This window comes from Neolamprologus brichardi, chromosome 17, assembly GCF_056152115.1.
Source record: "Neolamprologus brichardi isolate AB-2024 chromosome 17, ASM5615211v1, whole genome shotgun sequence".
NCBI lineage: Eukaryota > Metazoa > Chordata > Actinopteri > Cichliformes > Cichlidae > Neolamprologus > Neolamprologus brichardi.
The window spans coordinates 26129113-26150593 of NC_142120.1; the positions used below are offsets into that span (position 1 = coordinate 26129113).

A 21481-nucleotide genomic window follows, 5' to 3' on the forward strand; every position below is an offset into this window, starting at 1 on the left:
TTATCTGAAAACTTTATTATATAGCAAAAGTAGCTCTCTTGTGCGGTTTGCTGAAAACTGTAACACTGTTTTGAGAACATTCATTAAGCTGTCAACCACTGATCAGCATGTAGCCACTGCAGCACCACTAGACTCTGCACACCCCGAAAAACAAACATCTGGAATATCAGCCTTCACAAATAATCATCTTTTCTCTCAGAGAACATTAGCACGCTTCAGTGACGAGGTCACTTAAAAGTATTCAACTCCTAAGGGAGTTAGTCCAACCGTTTTGCTAACTCCAGTAACTGTAAGGCCATCAGCCATGGCGAGCAAGGAGAGAAACAGTCTGCTCTAAGACAAAAACAGACAGGTCCGACTCTAGGTACCATTGATCATAAAATCAATGAGGCTAACACAAAGCAAAGTGCTTCAAATCAAAGATGTGGAACAAATGAATTTACAGGTGAACATTTCATCAACATGAGTGTTAGAAAAGTTTCATTGGTTTCAAGGTGAAGTAAACAAAACAAAAGCTGTAAGGAAACAGTGTCAAAGCCGGGTCAGAGTATTCTGAGGTCTTGGAGTGAACTTAATGCTGAGCTCGTTCACAGAGACTCTGTGGTCTTGTGTGAAACAGACTGACTCCAGTTGTGGAGAGCAGCTGTCAGAGGGGTGTGAGGAAGTAGTCTGCAGGATTCTGGTAGTTGTGTGCTTGCTGGCTGTGTGTCTGTAGCTGCTGTTGCTGTTGCTGGATGATCTGCCGGACTTCTTCTTCCAGCTCCGGGGGAATGATGAGCTGATCATCGGGGTCTGGCTGGGCAGGGGCGTTGAAGTAGCCCCCCTGCTTCTTGACAGGAGCATCGGCAGCCTCCTCAATGAGGTCCTGGTTCCTGCCTTGACAGGCCACAGAGCCATTACCTCGAGCCTTCCGGCCCAGAGTTCCTGACCGAGCCTCCCCACCGAGGTAGGGAGAGGAGGGCGGGACGGGGGAGGCAGATGGGGAAGGGAAGGCCAGAGGCAAAGACTCACTCTGCGGCGTGACAGGGGGAGGGCTGTCTGTGCTTTGCTGAGACTGAGCACAGTTGTGTCGTAAGAGACAGTGGACGTCAGCTTCCACCTCCACACGGCTACCGTTGGAGAAGACACCAGCGATGGGCTCCTCGTCCTCGCTGTCAAGCCCGTTATCAGACAGTGCTCCAGAGAACTGCCTGTGGAAGCTGCTCCCCCTACATGCGGGCCTGTGCGTGCCAGCTCGTCCCGGGAGGTTCAGGTGAGAGGTCGGGGGTTCAGCCTGCGTCAGCGGTTCCTCCGAGGACGCCGTTGATCCCACCTCGCTGCTCATCTCAGATGTGCTGAACTCGCTGCTCAACTCGCTCACTGTTGCTGAGGAGGTGGGCGGCGGCTGTGGCAGCGGAACGCTGCCATCACTGCTTCCCGAATAAGGATGTAAACCGGGCTGAGTTGCCGGGCCAGGGCTGGGTGGCGGCGGTGGCGGCTCGCAGAAGCAGCAGCATTCTTCAGTGATGCTGAGCTTCACAACGACGGCACTGAGGCTATCAGAGCAGCCGTAGCTCTGAGCCAGAGTCACCAGCTTCTTTGCAGCAGCCAGAGCATCTGGTAAGTTCCTTACCGCCTCCACCGCCTCACTGGGCGACAACATGTCCCACAGTCTCCGGCTGCCCAGGAGAAAAAACTCATCCTGCGGGGTAAGCGCCACCGTGGAAACATGAGGGTGAGGTGTCACTGATGGGCAGAGGAAGGAGTAACCCATAATCCTGGTAGAGTCTGTTACACCGCTCACTTTGTTATCCTGCAGGGAGGAAAAGGACAAACAGAAGCGTTTGTATTTTCCCACCGGACAAAACTCGACAATAATGACATTTATTTATGGTTTTGTAGGGTTGAAAATGGACTTCTGACTGTTTCAGTAACAAGCTGTCAAACAAAACCAATATTCTCTTGTTCCAAAATTAATTTTTCTTTTTGTCTGTTTAGATTCAGTATTTGTGTGCTTTATATTGTTGGTCTCACCAAACTAAATGAATTGAATACAGTTTACTGTCAGTTATTTTAAAAAACATTACAAAAAAGTCTGTGAATAGATTCACCCCATCAGTAGTCCAAAAACTGGTGTGGTTTAAGACAGAGAACAGCTTAAGCCAGACAATATTTAGCTCCATTAAATGGCCAAAATTTGCTTTTTTTTTTCTTATTTTCTATTATCCATTTATATAGTATAAGCATGCAAATTCTGGCTGTTCGTATTAACCATGGCTAAAGTTTCAAATATGCAAAACAACTCTATTAGAGTCCAAAAATACAAATATGGAGCTGGAAGTAAGAATCACAGGTGTCGATAAATGGACTTGATATGAAACGTGTCGTTACCTCAGTGATAATAGCGTTATGCTGTCGAACCCTCTGGTACTCGGCCTCGTCTTTGACAGTGTGGATCTGTGAAAGTTGCATAGCTTTGCCATCTCGGCACAAAACAGCCTGGCACCTGCCAACGTTGGCGGCTTTCAGAGTGAAGCAGCCACCATGCTCACTGGACGCTACCGGGTCATGTCTGATGTGACACAGAGCTGCTGACCCACCCATCCTCTGGCCTGCTGTGCCCAGTTTCCTGCAGGAGATGGGCACACAACATCCTGAGTGAGGTGAGGCTGTTTTCCTTCCAAATCACACGTCGTTTGGAGGTCAGTGTTTACCTTTGCATGGTGAGGAAAGTGTTGATGATGTAGTCCTCTTGCCTCTGGCCCCTGTGAAGTTCCTCTGCGAGCACATCTCCCATGGTGCACTGCAGCAGATAAGGCACCTCGACATTTCTGTCTCCATCAAAAACTCCATACAGAGCTTCATGAATGCCGCAGAAGCTGTCCAGAGCCAGAGCAGCCACACACAACCTGAGAACAGCAAGAAGGAGGCAGTTTAGAACAAGAACAATGACACAAAGCCAGAGATGGGGCATAAAAAACAAAACAAAAAAAAAGGCTGAAGCATCAAAGAAAGACTGACTTGTTTTTCACTCCAGAGGCCTCCGTGTAGCCATGACTCCAGACTGCAGGGACTCCTTGGCTCTCACTCACACAAGGAGCTGAAGGTGAAGGATCCACCCTCAGACATCGGATATTACTACAGAGAGAGGGAGAACAGGACAGGTTAGGCAGTTGCTCTTTTATTCCCAAGCTCAGGTGGTGGTGTTTATATGCGAGTGATTCATACTTCAGGTGTTCCAGGCTCTTGTGGTCGAGGCTGAGTCGAGGATTTCCTGTGAGGTCGAGCTCCTGGAGTTTTGAAGGAAGGATCTCTGGCAGAGTCACCTCAGTCAACTCATTGCAGCTCAGATCAACACACTGAAGAGAAACACAGTGTCAGTCCTGACATGTGCACACGAGTCAGATTAAATTAAGTGTTTTTGTCTAATTTATCATCTTTTTCCAATTTGTTTTATAAACTGCATAAATTCAATTTTCTTTTTGCAATTCTTTTTTTTCTCTTTGTTTCTGTTCTGTAACGCTGGGTAATCTATCCAGCATTAGCATTACCACAGCTACCTCCTCCTCTCAAATAATACTTCTGGCAGGTAAGCATTAATTCAGTGAGTGGCATTAGTACACTACAGCTACCTCCCTATTACTATGTGAAAAAGAGTTAAGTTAAGATTTACCTTAATCTCAGGCAGCTGAAGGACTTCAGGGAAGGCGCTGATACAGTTGGAGTGGGCAGAGAGCGTGTGCAGGCGCTGACAGTTGAGAATGGTCGTGGGCACCGCTTTCAGCCTGTTGCCACTCAAATCCAGCTCCTCCAGCTGCTCCAGTCGAGCTAGTTTACTGCAGGACGTGGAGGTAAAAAGGAGTAATCATGACCTGCACCAAGGCTCAGATTTTATACAGGATGATGAAGGATGTGATTACTTAGGAATAGAACACCTTGTAAAAGCAAAGGAATGTGAGAATTGGTGGTTAGAGGTGGAGTGAGTGAGGATAGTGGAGCTGAAATGATAAAGGAACCCTACAGTTAAATCTAACATGTCCAGATGTAAAGAAGCCTTTATGGTCACATTTTAAAGCTCAGTTTATATCAGGTGCAGTATTTCACCTGGCAGTGAAGGTTTGCAGCTGGTTGTAGGCGAGGTGAAGCACTCTGAGGTGGCCGTGTCCAGTCAGAAGAGAGATGCACTTGTCGGTCAAGCTGTTATTAGTCACGTAGAGCTCTTGTAGGCTGCTGAAGACATCCTCTGATAGGCTGGCTGCAGGAAGGTTCTCCAGCTTATTGGCCGACACATTTAGGTATCGCAGGCTGGGAGGAATTTCCAACAGAGGGTACAAATTTAGTACAAGATAAATAACGGATACATGCTGATGGGAAGAAACACACAAGAAAAGAACAAAAGGAGGGAAGAAAAATATGTGTCCACCTCTGCGCTTTGATGAACAAGTTGTGTGGGAGCTCAGTTAGATGGTTGTGTTGGAGGTCCAGGACTTCTAGCTGTGATTGCTCCAGCCTCTCATCCAGCTGACACACATTGTTCCAGCCTGCCAGCAGCTTTCTCAGGCTCCCACTGGACAGCAGCCTAAACACAAACAGCACAGTCAACTCAGTGTGTGTGCTGTACATCTGTTAGTGGGACCACCATGCTGAGCACCATCTGATTTCCCATGGAGGTTCAATGAGTTCACTTTGTATTCAATTAATCTATGCTTGAGATTCATGTAGCTGGAAACTATCATCAAGCATGAATGAACCCAAATAACTGTGATTGTGAATGTGAATGCAGCATTACATCATACGAATGAAAGAAAATCTGTCTGTTCATCTGTTTTTCACCCATCTCAACAACTATTCATAAGATCTGCTTAACACTTGGCAGGTGTGTTGCTCTAGGTCTGAATAAATGAAGTGGTGATTTTAGGCCAGACTTGATGAGCAGTTTTCATATTATGGCTGAAAGCACAGTGTTCGCAGTGTTTCCCCTACTGTGACTGCTGCCTACTCCACTCTGTATGTGGAGAGGTGCGCACACACACACACACACGTTTGTTTTGCTACCTGTGTGAAGACGTTCACTGATAATAATGCCATATTTACCCATAATTGCAATCATCACAAATAAGTGCAAAATAACTAACCTAATATAATTCTAATTATAAACATTAAAAACATGTTTTAACCCTAACACGGGCCCCTGAAAAGGTGTAAAATTGGAGCTGGCAAAATTTAAAAAAGTTAAAACTTCCAAATTTTGAGAATTCCAATCCGCAAAAATGTAAACTGGTTCTCACAGAAAAGCTCAAGGCATTTTATTTAAATGCATCATTTTGATGTCTTTGGTTTCCTGTGATAGAGGCTCTAGCCACTCATGTGGTTTGGATGAAATGTTCTACAGAAAACTGCAACCCACAATCTCCTCATTCTGGACAGCCACGTTTTAAACAAAGTAACATGCGCGGACACACAGACACATGCAGTCAGTGGATCCTTTTAGCTGTCCTCCTTTCTAAACAGTAACTTTATGATTATTGTATGTGATACATTTAAGGGGCACGTTTAAATTGTAGCTAAAAATGTTAGGTGATATCCCTCACTCTAATATCATACAGAGTCACAATTTGAAAAAAAGAACTGCCTGAAACAGATGTAGTTTTGTATTTTTTCATTAGTTTTTATTTTCAGTAATAACTTTCTCTTCAGTTTAGTTTAATTTTTGCAAGTTTGGTTCTTAAGTCTTTTTAAATGTAATTTAATATATTTTAAGAACCTTACCACAGGCACATTGAAGATCAAGTAAGTTCCAGTGATGCATTATTATCAGCTGTTACATCCAAGCTGCTTTCCCTCACTTTGATTTTTGTCATTTCCCCACCTGTTCTTTCATGAAAAGCATAAGAATCATGTGTCTGTGCGATGCTCACCGTACAGGCAGCTCAGTGACACAGTTATGGCTGATGTCCAGCACTTCCAGTCTGCTGCTCTCCCACACCCAGTCGGGGACACATCCCAGCTTGTTCCTTTAGGAAAACAAACAGAGTCAGCACCCAGCTTACAACAAGCACATGTTCTGTTCTTCTAGATTGTAAATAGGACAGTGAAGTATTCTTAGTTTTTATACCAGGATAAATCCAGCACAGTCAGATTCTCTGGAACAGGATGCACCTCCAGCTGCTTCAGCTCTAAAAACATAACACAACTCTTTATGGCACGAACGTCTTTCTGGATTTAATATCTCTCTAGAAAAAATTAAGTGGTCGTACTGTTGTGTGCAGCATGCAGGCTCTTGAGGGCGTGGCCACAGACTCTGAGGAGGGCAAGAGTGTTTCTGTCACAGCGGAGGAGCTCCAGCTTGCAGAGAGAGCTGACATCCAGCTCGTCTAGACCTGTATCCCTCAGATCCAGATGAACAATGTGGGCCAGCTGCTCCACATCTGCAACTGTCGCCTTCTGAAGCTGGTTCAGCCTGTTCGAGGCAGACAGCACAGAGAGGAACAGAGAAGGGGGAAGTAAAGGAAGAGGGCAGGAAGGACCAGAAGAACCAAACACTTTAACTCTGACCCGTTTCACATTTCAGAACCTGAGAAGTTGTTAGGCATTCGTAGTGACCAAAATAATTAACTGACAGGTTCCCTTCCTTCACCGTCTCTGTCTTTATTTTGTTCTTCAAAAGGCTAAATTAAACCTTTGTTGCCATTTCAAAGACCACCAAACATAAAAGGAGAGTCATGCAGAACTACAGTATTTGTCATTGGCAATTCTAAAAATGTAAGCTACTGCGCGGACATTTTTACCTGAGATCTATGTAGCGAGCAGACAGCCACTGCAGGCCAGCCAAGTGCAAGACAGAGAGCTTGTTCCCTGCCAGACAGAGTCTCTCCATCCCTCCAAGTTTCTCTAGGACAGGGGGCACACAGCTGAAACAATTGAAGGATAAGCCGAGGTAGGTCAAGCCCTCCAGAGAGCCCAGCTCCACAGGCAGTGAACTCAGAAGGTTACCGTCCAGGAGAAGAGTCTGCAGGCTGGCCAGAGCCAAACAGAGGGAGGGGCATTAAGTCATGATTAATACAGATACTGTGTGTAAAAAACATGTTATGCAAATATAGTGTTAAAAAAAGACTTCAGACACTACACAGGACTCTGACATTTTTTTACTGATTTGTCTCTAAGTATAAACAAGCTTAATTTGGAACTTTTAAATATTACTTTATATTCAGTTATGGAACATAGCTGAGTATTTTACATTAAAAGTAAAATACCGTTTCCAAATAAACACACCAATTCCAAGTTAGACATAAAAATTGTGTTTTGCCTTTTGAAATTCCTAGAAAATTTGAAAAGAAAAAAAAAAAGCCAGCATATGCACAGAAACTCCAAACTCCCACATCACACAGAGACACTGTTAGTGTCACTGTGTACTATGGGCACTTGGACAACACCTCTAGATATCTACGACAGAAGTCTGGTGCACAGCCAGCTGTTCGCTCAATACAGAGATGGATTAATCAACGCTGATGTACCGTAATGGTACTAACAACAACTCCAGACTGATGTCTCTGTCAGCAAAATGCAGGTCAGTGAGGACACATCCCATTTTAGGCTTCATTCTTATGAAACTGCAAACCTTGGATCATCATTTACTTACTTGTGCATTGCTCCTACTTCTGCAGGCACGGAGGAGAGATGATTTCCAGACAGGTTTAGCTCCGTGAGGGAGGTGATGTCACACAGGGCCAGAGGAAACTCAGACAGAGCGTTATTTGACAGACTAAGGCTTCTCAGTTTACAAAACCTAAAGAAAAGGGGAGAGAAAGAGAGAGAAGTATTCAGCAAGAGTGTGTGAGAGAGGAGGAGGGAAGGGCAAGAGGAACAGGGCCAGACAAAGAGAGACAAAGATATTCATCTCTGTGCTATAATAAGACTCTGGCCTTCTTTAAAACAAAAAACACACACAGTGAACAACTATTACTTACATAACACCTGCCAGATTAAAAAAGTAAAATCAGCACAGAAGAAGCTAATACAAAGGTTCAAGGACACAAAGTATCAAGTTTTCAACAGAACAATGCAGCCTGTGCTTCAGGTAAGAAGCTTGTGTATATTGTTTATATTCATGGCGCTCTTCTCCTCCTAATCCAGTTCACAGAGCAATCAGAGTGAAAGGCTGATCCAGGCCCACATTCTTCTTAGTTAGACTCACCTGCCCACCACAGCAAGGATACAGTCCTTAAAACACTGCATGATATGCATATGCTTGTGCCAAAACAATGACGTGTAGAGGTTGCCATCAGGCAAATTTCAGGTTTTGATGTCATGTTGCCTTGACAGGCATGGATGCAAGAAGCCAAAATAAAGACAGACAGAAAGGAAAACGAGGCTGTTCAGATGAATGCTGCTAATCTCTGACTGTACATAATAGGTTTGTCAATGCTGGTAACTTTACTTACCCACTTTACCATAAAATGTAACGCTGGTCACTTTACAAGACAATCTGCAGACAGTTTATGCTAGAAGTGTAAGCTATATTTGAGGATCAGGGCATTTTTACTTATCTATGCAAATTTTGTACCAAAACATAAGAAAATAGAGATTGTACTGTCTCATACTGATGTCCTCATTAGCACAAAACTATTACTAAACACTTTTTTAGTCTACACCTGCACTACTGTCAATTCTGAAAAGACGCACATGTCAAAAACAATGTGCAACCCCTGTCGTTGTCATTTTCATCCAAAGTGAAAAGTTTTCGTGCTCTACGTCGCAAATCAAAGCTTACAGAATGGTCAAATGTCTTTAAAATTGCTGCCAAGATAACAAAATGACACAAGGACCAAGTCTAAGTTGCTGAGAATACATGTCTCTTTGATGCTCAGCGTAAATTGAGAACATCTCTAAAAACTAGGAATGCTCTTATCTACACAATAAGGTCTAAGTGATTTTCTAGAAATAATGAAAGGGCATTTCCAGATAATCAGTCAGTTTGTGGTGTTATATGGATCAATCCATTATTTAAACAGAGCAAGCTCAGGAGCAGCACACTACCATGGCAAAGTACAGTTGGGGAAAACAACTTTTTGATTGCCTGTTGAGAGTAAAGCATTATACAATTACCTTATTCTGAGTTTTAGTCAGTGAGTTTCTTTTTTAATTGACCTTATAAAAACAAAACCTGCTTTTCGTTTTTTATTTTTAAAAATTCAAAATAAAAACAGCCTCCAAAAAAACTATAACGGAATAAAGGAAGGGACTAAAGAGCGAGGCAAATTTTATTAGTGTTTTCCTGATGAGTTTACAGTGCGAGTTAATAGTGTTTTATCTGTTCAGCTGATATGTTAGATCTTGCATCTCACTGTGTAAACAAACTTTAAGGTTTGGTGCTTTCTCTGTGATTCATGAAAGCACCAAACCTCACTTTCCCACTTCTGCTGTACATGATAGCAGAAGTGGGAAATAAATAAGGTCAGTTTGTCGTTTATAGATAAGAGAAACTGATGAAAACTTCCATGATGAACCAATTGAAAAGTAATTAAGAAGTGAATTTAATTCATATTTATGACCTGGAAAGTTTTTCCTCCTTGATACTAAACGGGTTTCAAGACCTCATAATCAAGCTTTTGTAAACGCTTGTTTGTACACCAGGAAAACTGTGCAAGACAATTTTCCAAATTTAGCCACATTATACTTAATATTTTGTTATGAAGATAGTATGGAAAAAAGAAGCCAGAGATAAAAGAAAGTCAGAGAAAGGCTGCTAAACCTCATAAAACCGTGACATCGGCAGCTGACGTCACCTAATCTGACCTGGAAAACACAGAGAAGCCCTCTGCCCAAGAGGCCAGACAGCTGATGTCAAATCTCTCATCACTGCTGCAGCTCTCTTTTAATCACTCACACACACCCAAAAACCATCATGCTTCCACCGCCCATGGACAGCCATGCACGAAACCACACACGCGCACACACACACACACACACACACACACACACACACACACACACACACACACACACACACACACACACACACACACACACACACACACACACACACACACACACACACACACACACACACACACACACACACAAAAGAGGTAACTACACAAAATGTTTACTACCAGATCCTCCCCGTGCCATATCATTAAACACACAGGGAGAGACGTACTCTGAGAATCGGTGTGTGCAGGAGAGCTGATGTGAGAAACTGACCTGGTGAGTGCTGGAACACCTTTGTGAGGGGACATGAAGTTGTTTTTGAGGTTGAGGTGGGTAAGGTCCTGGCTGTAAAACAGCTGAGCAGGCAGCTCCTCCAGGCTGCAGCATGACAGGTCCACCGAGTTCACCCTCTGAGAGGCGATCTGACACAGAGAGAGAGAGAGAGAGAGAGAGAGAGAGAGAGAGAGAGAGAGAGAGAGAGAGAGAGGAGAGAGAGAGAGAGAGAGAGACAGAGAGAGAGACAGAGAGAGAGACAGAGAGAGAGGGGAATAGGACCATAGCATACCTTGTAATGACAACAGCCATGCAGTTACTTCCATGACACATCAAACTAGCCTTAATCCATTAAGTTCATTTCAGACTAATTTTTATTCTTTGACTCTATTAAACTAGTTTTACATAACATACATACACTCAAAGTCCAAAATAATCCTTATTTTCATTATAATAGGCCTTGGTGCTGCCCTTAATCCTCTGTTTTCAACACACGCTTTTAGCTCCTCTGCTTTTCAGCTAAGTTTCTTCCCATTGGCTACCCCTCGGCTACCCCTCATAAACAGAAGGTTTGAATAGTGAATGGGGCTGCTGTGCTTACAACCATCTTTGTGCCTGAGATGACCATATTAGGAATATTTACTGAATATTTACTAAAGATTTACTAATGAAAAAAACAACAACAAAACAAAACGGTATGAAACTGTGTGAGTATTTAGGTTTACAGATGGTGCAAAATGCAGCTGCTCGCATTTTAACTAAAACTGGAAAATTTGAGCACATTACCCCTGTACTGAAATCCTTTCATTGGCTACCTTGTCAGGTTCGAGCAGATTATAAGGTTCTGCTGCTCACCTACAAGGCTTTAAATGGTTTGGCACCTTCATACCTCTCTGATCTTTTGCACCTTTATGTTCCATCCCGTGCTTTCCCATCCCAGGATTCTGGCCTTTTAAAAGTTCCTAGAGCCAGAAAAAAAGACTACTGGGGAGCGTGCTTTTTCTTTTCGTGCCCCATTTTTGTGGAACAACTTCCCTCAAGATATTAGGCAGGCATGCTCTGTGCAGGTTCTTAAAGCTAAGTTGAAGACCCACTTGTTTACCCTATCCTGCATGTCTTAATTCTATGCCATTTTGGTTTTTTTTTAATTTTTATCGCTGTTTTTAACTTGTATGTATCACTTTTATTTATTTATGTCTTCATTTTTAAATAGCTGTACAGCAATTTGTTTGAAAGCGCTTTATAAATAAAATTATTATTATTATTATTATTATTATTAGATCACATGGATTACTCGTACACACACTAAACTCATTAAATAAATTCTGATATTGTAACAGTAACAATGGTGTTACAGGAAATAATGAAAAGCAGAATCGGTCCCATTTAAAGGAAACATTCAAAAGCCTTTCAAAAACGAAAGCAAGGTGCTCGTACAACACCAAAACCGGTTTTGTGTTACTGGAATTATTTTTCCTGTTTACACAACACTCAAGAAGTATGTCAACTATGAGGCTAATGCTCATATTCGTCAAATGAGTTCATAGATTAATCTTTGACTCCTCTTATTCACGTGCTTAACTGTCCTTTGAGCACGTAACTGAGACACATGTTGCTCAAGATGGTGATCACTGTTTGGTGGTATGTAAGTGTAAATAGGTCCGTATGACCCACAGAAACACTCTGCTAACCCTAACCCTGTAACATCTCTAAACCAGATTCTGCCACTATACATTAATGAAATTGGAATTATAGAGTATTTCTGGAACCAACAAGCATGAGCTGCAATGCTTAAACATAGTCTACTAGTCACATAAATCCATAGTTTCATACTGTTTTAATCCTAAATTCAAACCTTAAATTCACACACTCTGGGAGGTCACAGATAATGATGTATTTTCTTTAGAAATGTGGACAGAGTACACATCCTTAAGTTTGAAACTCAATATCCAGTATTATTCTTTAGCAGAAGAGATACTAACACAAAAAGGCAATTCTGTCTTTGAGAAGCTTTATATTTACACTTGCATACAAAGCACATAGCAAGGGAACTACTAGTAACCAGTACAGACAGAAGCAATGATGACAGCAAATTGTTTAAATGTTCAGAGGTGCCTCTGACTACAATTGCACTTTGTACCTTTGAGGCTGTCCTCTGCCAGCGGAGGTACTCGGTGTAGGAGTCATAGCTGATGTAGTAGGTCTGACTCTGAGGACCAGCTGAGCTGAAAGCCAGACAGTGGCTGTGTCTTCTCACTTCCTCCACCTGCATTAAAAATTACATTTATTGAGTATCTATCTCTCCAAGGACATTCTCATCATTCAAATGAAATGCAGCCCTAAACCATGACAGAGCCTCCACCATGTTTTACATATGGCTGTAAACAATCACTGTTGTACCTCTCTCCTGAACTCCAATTTAAACCAAAAATTTCAAATATGGATTTGTCACTCCATACCTTGTTGCCACTGATTTCCCGTCTATATTTTTTAATATATTTTCTCCCTGTTTCCATCATTAAAATACCTTCTTAACAGCCACTCTTCCACTGAGACTGAGAACACCTATGGGATTTTTTTTGTAGATTCAATTGAAGAAATGGGAACCAATGATGTGTTTTTGCAACAAGTACTAATGCCTAAAGATGCAATATAAACTTGTTTCTTTGGCAAGTTGTCTATTATGTGTAGAAAACACTTTTTAAGCTTCAATGATTCATTAGGTCAGTATTAATTCCCTTAACAACAACAAAAAAATCCTTCATTCATGAAATGGTCAGGTACAAGGACTAGACTGAAAAAGAGTAAAAAACTTTAAAAGGTTTTCAGAAAGGCTGGCGAACTATTGTTCAAGACCACTTTAAGCAATTTCTAGAAAGTCTGGCTCCTGGAAAGTGAAATATAAAGAAATGAGGGTGGCTCAAGACTTTTGTACAGTACATTATAGTTTCATAAATGTAATAATGTAGCCTTTACAGTAAATTCCCAAATCAGCGGACAGACTAACTGCACTGTCTTAAATTACAGCTGTCACAGTAGTCTTTGTTCTGCTTTGTAGTCCTGGTGAGCTCTGTGTAAGGAAACCAGCTCTACACCAACTGCAAATCCACATTAGCGTGGCCACCCTTGCAGCGGCTCTACAGAGCAGAACGAAAACTGCCATAGGCTGCTACAGTACGAGATGTGGAGTTGCAATCTGTCTCATCACAGGACAAGAGACAGAAGTGAGCCAAATACCACCAACAACCAACCCAACCTGAGACCTGAGCAGCTTGCCCATGCGGGAAAAACATTCAAGAGTGGCGGGGACTGAGATGCTTAACAGTGACTGAACTTTCAAAATAAGATTGAGAACATATAGCTAATGTTGCTGTTCTGCACAGATGTTTTATGTGGGAAACACTACTCTCTGGCCAAATCTCAACAAAGGCTTGCAGTTAAGCTAGAACGAAGACCTAGGAACGAAGATCCTGATGCAGCAGGAACAAAAGGACCTCTGGTCTAAACCACAAAGTATTTTTGTCCCTGATAAACAGATACCCAGCCACAGTACTTGCTTGTTGTGTGTCAAAGACATGAAACGTCTCACAAAGTACCTTTCCTCCAATGAGAGGGAGGATGTGCATCTTGCCAGTGTGGGCATGCTTCACAGACGAGACAATGAGGCAGGTTCCACTCAGAGTGACCTGACGTTTTGACCAGCGGTTCACGGGCAGTGCCAGCTTCCCTTTCCGCACGTTAAACACCCCGGACAGCTGCACGCGCTCAGAACCTCCCACACTACGAGGTTTACCTGTGGAGGGAAAGAAGACAGTATGACTTTTTTGTTGTCGTTTGCTCTATGGGATTTTGTGAATCAACTCTCTCTCAATGGTCTTCTCTTTCACAAAGTGAGAGCTGCGTGGTTATGTAAGAGAACTGTAGCTCAATAGCCTGTGGGCTGGCAGAGAGCAGTCACTCAGTCATCATTTGTTACATTAACCCTTTGCTGACACAAGTTAGCTTCAGTAATGAATTGGAGCTGACTTTTGCCAGTATAAGCCAGAATACATTCTAGGTCTTTTAAAACACTGACTAAATTGTCCAGGGTTTTTAAATTCTTGGAAACTCAAAGTTACTTTATATGCTCTTACCAGTGAATAAGAAAAAGGGAGACACATGAAGAGTCTGAGCCACTGAGAGGCCTGAAATCAGATTACCTTGTTATGTAACATCCTACAATGCCAGCACCTACATCCTCCCTACTGCCTCCTCCGGTGACTTACACACAACATCACCTAGGTTTCACCGGCCTTAGCTGACTCATCAGTAATGCCTCAGTGAACCTCAGTGCTTTAATGGTACTGAATGAAATCTGTAAAGTGCAAAGGATTTAAATCTGTCAGATATAGAGTCTTAAACTGAATCTTTTATTTTTTTTATTAAACCTATTTTAGACTCTTAATTCAAGCATGCAAACTTAATGTTTGGGCTACTTTTTCCAATTCACTTCACACACATCATGATTTATTGTGTTCTAACATATCATAGAATCCCTGTATCATCATGTAAAATATATCTTATGAATTACTCACTGACTCCTGCCCTTGCTGGAGATTATATTCTTTATCAAATCATTTACATCTTTAGACCTCAATATTCATATTGGATTTTTAAATCACCGAACACTGGCATCAATTTTAAAAATCCTATATCGGTGCAATATCTTCCAATTGTATGCTTTCCGTGATCAGCACTAACACTGAGGTTTGTATCTATTACAGCAGGGGTAGGCAACCTTTCTGATGGCGAGTGCCATTTAAAATTTCCTCAGAAGTCAGTGTGCCATATGATTGCATTAGCAATAAATTTAATAACGCTCTATATGAACAGTTACACAATATATAGAACCACTTTATAGAATTATATTTGTTTGCAGATGTTGGCAGCTATCAGCGAATAGTTATTCAGCGTTTTTGAAACAAAAAAAGACACCTTTTATCCATAACAAGAACTCCATAACAGCAAACGAACTGTACAACAGAAAATACAAATGCTATTTATGGTCTCCTCACAACAACCTGTGGAAGCTCCGCGATAACCACCATCAAACAACTGAGTTATTTTTACACACCGGCCAGCATCTGGCCAATCCACCACGTTTCATTGTTTATACCGTTACCAAAAAAAAAATAAAATCATCGGCCCACCGAGCAAATGCCCAGTATGCCCGATGGCCAGTCCAGCTATGGTTGTGCCATCAGTTAACCCTTCGCGTGCCAACTGTGGCACGCGTGCCTAGGGTTGCCGACCCCTGTATTACAGTATACCAAAAAAAGGGAGGAAAATCAGCACACCTGGAAATCTAAAACCAGAATCTCACAAAAAGAGAAATAACAACAACAACCCTGAAAAAGTTATCCAGAACTTCACTGTCACTGTATCATCTCCAATTTAAACTGATGGAGCAATCAGTTTTTTCAAATCAAATTTTATCATCCATCATCAGTTGGTTACCAAACTCTATACTTTTTAACGGTACCAACTGAATTACGTCTCTACGCTAATTAGCAGCAAAATTTTAGTACCAGTACCATCTGATGGAGAGTGACACCATGATGTCACTTCTGCAGTGTGGCGAAATCAAACAAAAACACAGTGCAATAATGGCAAGCTGAACGCCACCTCAGGTGTGATTACACTTTTCAAAACCTGACGCAGACATTTGTAGTGCAAAATGCAAAGCTGGCCATGGCAACACACCTAATCTGAGGAAACTCAATTAATTTGCTATATGCAAAACATTACATATTAATATTATAACATATGTTCTTATTATATATTGTAAAATACGTTATGCATTCAATGGAAAAAGATTATATACTTAATTTGCTGCTTTACACACCAAACATTTCAGTTTACTGCTAAATATCAGATGAAACAGGAGCAAATCCCAGAGAAGGTGGAGGCAGCATGTCTGCAATATTAAAAAAATAATAATAATAATAATCATAATCATAATTAAAATAGCTAACATTATTTTAGCATATCATTCAACACTACTTGTGTTTGAAATCATTTAGGAGACTGGCATATAATTAAGATCTACTAACATGTGCTTTTCCCCTTTTCCAAGTTCTGCGCATTTCCTCATTACAAACAGAAACAGTGAGGTCTGACTCTGCAGACACCAATGGTGCACTGAAATGTAGATAAGCTAGAACCTAATAAAGGAGAAGAGTTTCTCTGAAAGTGAAACAGAATGTTGAAAAGAAGACAGCCAAGAGTTACTATAGTTCATTTCATTAGCCTGCAGCTTTAGAAGAAAAAGATCTGTGTGAACTGTTGGGTTTAAACTAACAAACCTTATGATTGGTTGGTAAAATTGTTGTCGTTATTGGTAGATTGATCAGTATCTAGTCCAAAAAATAATCTATAATTAACATAAACATGAACACAATGAACAGAGCCGAGTTTACACTAAACAACATTGAGGAATGTGCATTGTGTGTCCACCCTTTCCTAGGCGGAGGAGGTAAGATGTTGGTTGTTAATACACACACACACACACACACACACACACACACACATGCCCTTTCCGTCCGTCTAGTTCTCTGAATGGGGAACATCCTGTCTCTCATGAAGCAGGCAACAGCCACACCCTACTGATGCTAGACCTCAACTTTTTCTTCCTTGTGTCCCAAAAAAAAAAAAAAAAAAGCATCTGACATCCTGAGCCACCTCTCATGTCAAGTTGCTGAATTTTAGCCAAATCTGAATGAGAGTTGTAGTTTCAAGTTGGAAATGCCACTCAAAGATTCAGACTCAAAAAAAAAAAAAGGCTGTAAAGTCTGGGAGAGTAAAGCTGCGACCTCTGGATGCTGCAGTTTGAAGCTGAAGAGGAGCCTGCAGCTGCAACTGTCTCAGAGGTAGCCGAAACACTGAGGAGGTGAAATTTGAGTTCCACTAAGGTCACTTTTCTCTTAGCGTCAGCACAACGTGGCAATCTGCATTTGGCTGCTGGGATTTCAGATGAGTCAAACTTCTTTGGCTCAGCTCGGGACATCAGAATTAACCAACTCGTGCTGTGCAAACACATACAGGACAAAAAAAAAAAAACGTAGAGCAAAAATGTCCTCTCCTGAATTAATAGAAGGGCCCTCACTGTCAGCTGCACAACTCTATTTAGTGTTATGTTACAACTGTGAGACATAAAAGGAGAGTGGAGGGCAGAGGAATCTGTCCAGCTGCATTTTCAGAGTGCAGAGAACCAGTTTTGTAGCATGTCACGAGTGTGTCTATGAGGGTTGCAATGGTATGTGTAATGGTCTATTTAATTATTTATCCTTTTTTGGGAGGGGGGGGGGCTAAAATATAAGGAATTTTAACACATATCAAAGTCCAATCATTTCCTCCCGACTCTTATTTTGCAGCCTTTGCTGATGAGGTCAAAAATGAGGTCAAAAAACAATATCCAGCAATGCTAATCCCATAAGAGTCCCTGTTTTTCCATCCTCTTACCATGACAGTGGGCAAAACAGGATCTTTTATCAATAACAACAACAACAACAACAAGAGGAAGAGGGAAGAAGACAAACTGATTCTATAATGCCTCAGGGTTTGGTCTTTGCTGAAAGAGTACACCTGTTACCTCCAGATGTGTCTCCCTGCCTTACCCAGTTTACACGCACAACACAGCTTATTGTGCTGCTGGGACAATTGAATCCACTTGTTTAACGGTCTGAATGACCAAACATAATGACAGCACTCATGGTATGGTGAGAACAGAAGAACAATGACTGTGTAGAGACAAGCCAAGCACAACTAAAGTGGCTTGCAGTAGTTTGTGGTGCTCTGACATCTAACACTGCAGGATGTTTTAATAAGAATTGGGACAACTGTTGTCTTTACTGAGAGAAGATGCCTTTCCTTCTCACTAAAAATAAAGTGCTCACCAAAGTAGAAGCGGATCAGGCAGCCAATTTCAGGATTCATGCCCTCCTCCTGCACTCGCCATGGATCTTCAAACCCCAGATTAGTGAGGTACTCATTTAAGATCTGCAGAGGTCTTTCATCATCCCCAAGCCGCCTCACAGCTCCACCGTGCAGCTGGATGTAGAGGGCTGGCATTGGGCTTGTATTGATGGGCTCAAGCCATCCTCTGCTCCCCCCAGGGACCTCTTGTTCAGGCTGGACAGAAGCTTGGCTGGTCAGAGGGCGAGCCTGTGAGCTGCTGGAGCATTTAGAAGGAGGTTTGATTAATATGTGTGTATCTGTGTGGTCACCAGCCCCAGCTTCAGTGTCAACATTTGGTCTTGCGGATTGGTTTGAAGTCTTGGGGATGTCTGAGAGAGAGATAGCTGAATGTGAGGGAGAAGAGATGAGGTCTGTTTCATCAGAGGAGCTCTCAAATGGGTCAGGTCCCTCTGGAGCGCTGTCACAGTTTGGGCTCAGCACAGAAGAGTCGGTGCCCAAACCCAACCCATCGCTGAGTGAGTCCCCATGCTCCATGCTTCTCGGTCCCCCTGCACTGAAGTCCTCACAGGTGCTGCTCTCTATGTCAGAGCCTGAGTAGACTCCATAACAGTCTCCAGTACTCAAATCCACGCCAATGTCATTCAGGTAGACCTCAGATGAAGAATTACTAGCAGTTTTGTCATCAAGTAGCAAGTTAGAAGGCAGTTCCACATTTTTTGTGAGTTCATTCTCCTCACTTTGGAGATTTTTAATATCCATACTGTCACTGAGACTTTTCATGTCATCAGCATGGCCATTAGTATATTTACAAAGATCGTTGAGGTCACTTAAAGCAGTAGGTTTGCAGTTAATTCTCAACACAGCCCCAGCTTTACTTCCTTCGAGCTTACAGGCTACCTCGTTAGAAGTAGTGTCCACTGTACACAGCACTGGTCGCGGGTAGGAGGGCGTGAGCCAGTCGTGGACGTGAATGCAACCCCGCCGGAGGTCCGATCTCACCCATGTTTTATCAGAGGCCTGAAGCTGCTTCGACTGCTTCTGTCGGAGGAAGGTTTTTCGATCAAGACTGAGGGTACTCAGCGGCGAGGATGAGGGAGCTGGGCTGGCCGCCTCCGCAGAGGACGCTCCGGTCGAACCGGTGGTCGGCGGAGCCCCCAGAGACAGATTCCTCTTGTGCCTGTGCCGCCTTCTGCTCAGCATAGAGTTTACCGAGTTGGAACTGTTCACCGATGTCAGAGTGTAAATGTTGGCCGTTTTCACAACGGACATGGTTGCGTTTTTGGCCGCTCCACCGATAGCGTTGGCAACTTGGCTTTGATAAATCCCGTTCCTTATCGCAATCTGGAGAAGGGAGGTGGCCGCAAGCCCCTTCCCGAAGAGTTTCGCTTCTGCGCCTCCTCCGTCATCCTCCCCGATAGATGGTCTCTTTCCAGAGTGCTGCGGCGATAATCCGCTTGGCTTCACGGAGTTACTGTCACTGCTAGAATCAAGTGTTCCCTGCAATGTCGAAGAAGACGAAATCGCTCCACACTCGTTTCCCTTCACACTTTCCATTCTGTTAGCTTGCAACAGCAGCGTAGAGTAGTTAGCAGCAGCCCGCAGGTAAACGCTAGCAGTTAGCTTAGAGCCGCTAGCTCGCCCTAGTCACTGCTGGCTGGTAAACGTAAACGGCTCAACATTAGCTTAGCATACTAATGTACAGCGCAATTGCTCTAAAGAATTAGTACGCTACATCTTCTCATGACATAGGACGCCCGTTAGCTCTCTAACGGGAGCTTACCGGCTGGTGGAGATGAGAAAACGCATTTCTAGCTGGTCGCCATGGAAGCTGGTGCGACCACTACTGTACAGACTGCTTACGAATGGTCAGAGGAACACCGTGGACAGGGCGGGGTCTCATCGGATATGAATTATGATACATTCGCTTGCTACCAGAATGCTCGGAATTTTCCCAGTGAACGTACGAAAAGCTTCACGATCAGTCAAGGTAGTTAAAATAACGGGGAAAATCCTTTTTTCCCCAACGCTGGCTTTTAAGGAACAAAAAGACCTGACAGTTAAAGCTCTGCGACACACCCTAAACCTTTACTCCTGAAGTTACGAAATATTTACTTGGCTTTATGTAGTTTTTTTTAGTCTAATACAATATGAAGATGAAATTATTTTTAGAAGTAAATATTTGTAAATCTATTATATGTTTGGGGCTTTGTACAAAACAAGCTAGGGATTAAAGGAGCTGCCAATATTTTGAAGACTATCCAAAAGAATACAATCAGCAGACGGACAAAGAGGGGAATTGATTACCAGTTGCAGTTCTTATATGATTTGCAGAAATGTTTTTATCTAATTCACTTTACGATCCGCTTCGTAGGAGCCAGTGAAGGAAATATAAACTGTAGCTACATTAGTTGATTTTGTGTTAACGCACCCGGCGTGTTAATTTTCAACAGTACAAGTATCTTTTTACTGGTATTAATGATCTTTAATTCTTCAACACACATTTATAATTGTTCTGTCGATGATATTTGTGTTAAATGCTGTACGGGTCTTATTAATCAATAACCCGTCATCTGGCGCCATCTAGTGGAAAATGGACGTTATTATTGAGATATTGTTATAGTCGTTGTACTGTTTTTTTCATTATACATATTGTCCTCCTAACCCCGATTTACCATAACGATCAGTGATCAGTCTCTGGTAAAGCACTATGAAATGTATTTAATCTGTATGAAATTGGCTATAGAAATAAATTTGTTAGTGTCCCATAGCACCAAAAATATGTGTTTAAAATGCTATTGCAGTAAAATGTAAGCATCCACTGAAGTAGCCACATCAGTGCTAAAACATTGTGCTATTTTTCTAGTGGTGGGTCTTGCATACATTAGATTTAACATTGCAACTGTTCAACTGCATGCAAAACAGTCATTTTTCACCAACTATTGAGTTTTGCAAGTCAAATCAACCTAACTCAGTTTGTTTGTATAACCCATTATCACACATGAAGGTTCAAAGGGCTTGGCAGACATAAACCATACAAGCAACAATTCAAGAAGTGAAGTTACAAGGTAAATCATATCTTAGAGGACTGTGTTTCTCCACTCTGTAGTTTAAAAAATGTGAATAGTTAACATTGAAATGTTGGGAGATTATGCAGTAGATTTGAATAGAGTTACCCTGGAGTGGAGATAACTTAGAACAAACATTTTTGTCAGCTCCCATGTGTGTTGCTCGCTGTTTTTTTTTAAGAGTACTGTGATTGGATTGTTCCAGCTGTCTTTTTCGCAAACAGGGGTGGACACACAGTGAAGTCACACTGCAGTCCAACAGAGGGCAAAGTGCAAGC

The 21481-nt window shown here is 42.3% G+C and overlaps 2 protein-coding genes across 3 annotated transcripts in view; one reads left to right on the forward strand and one right to left on the reverse strand.

Annotated features, from left to right (window-relative positions):
* LOC102799435 (PH domain leucine-rich repeat protein phosphatase 1-like) lies at nt 1–20009 on the reverse strand. The gene is made up of 17 exons (XM_006797856.3): nt 18117–20009; nt 13779–13975; nt 12323–12448; nt 10183–10331; nt 7619–7765; nt 6768–6995; nt 6237–6439; nt 6095–6155; nt 5898–5993; nt 4403–4558; nt 4084–4284; nt 3653–3815; nt 3208–3338; nt 3001–3117; nt 2694–2888; nt 2371–2608; nt 1–1792 (listed from the first exon to the last, which is right to left on the reverse strand). The coding sequence occupies exons 1-17, from the start codon at nt 19690–19692 to the stop codon at nt 647–649; spliced, it is 5130 nt and encodes a 1709-aa protein (XP_006797919.2). The 5' UTR covers nt 19693–20009; the 3' UTR covers nt 1–646.
* The window catches only part of tns3.2 (tensin 3, tandem duplicate 2), a 53844-nt gene continuing 52288 nt past the window's right edge, over nt 19926–21481 (forward strand). Inside the window, exon 1 of one of the 2 annotated variants that reach the window (XM_035910770.2) lies at nt 19926–20125. The gene's annotated coding sequence lies outside the window, so the exon portion shown is untranslated. Of the gene's footprint in view, nt 20126–21184; nt 21204–21481 lie in introns of those variants that run through there. The other variant, XM_006797855.3, reaches the window with a different exon arrangement.

Coding starts and splice junctions, on each gene's coding strand:
- LOC102799435 (XM_006797856.3), bottom strand. CDS start 19,692: ATGGAAAGTGTGAAGGGAAACGAGTGTGGAGCGATTTCGTCTTCTTCG. Junction 6,440..6,767: donor GCTCGCTACATAGATCTCAG/GTAAAAATGTCC, acceptor TGCCTCGAACAG/GCTGAACCAGCTTCAGAAGG. Junction 3,339..3,652: donor TTCAGCTGCCTGAGATTAAG/GTAAATCTTAAC, acceptor GTTTCTCTTCAG/TGTGTTGATCTGAGCTGCAA.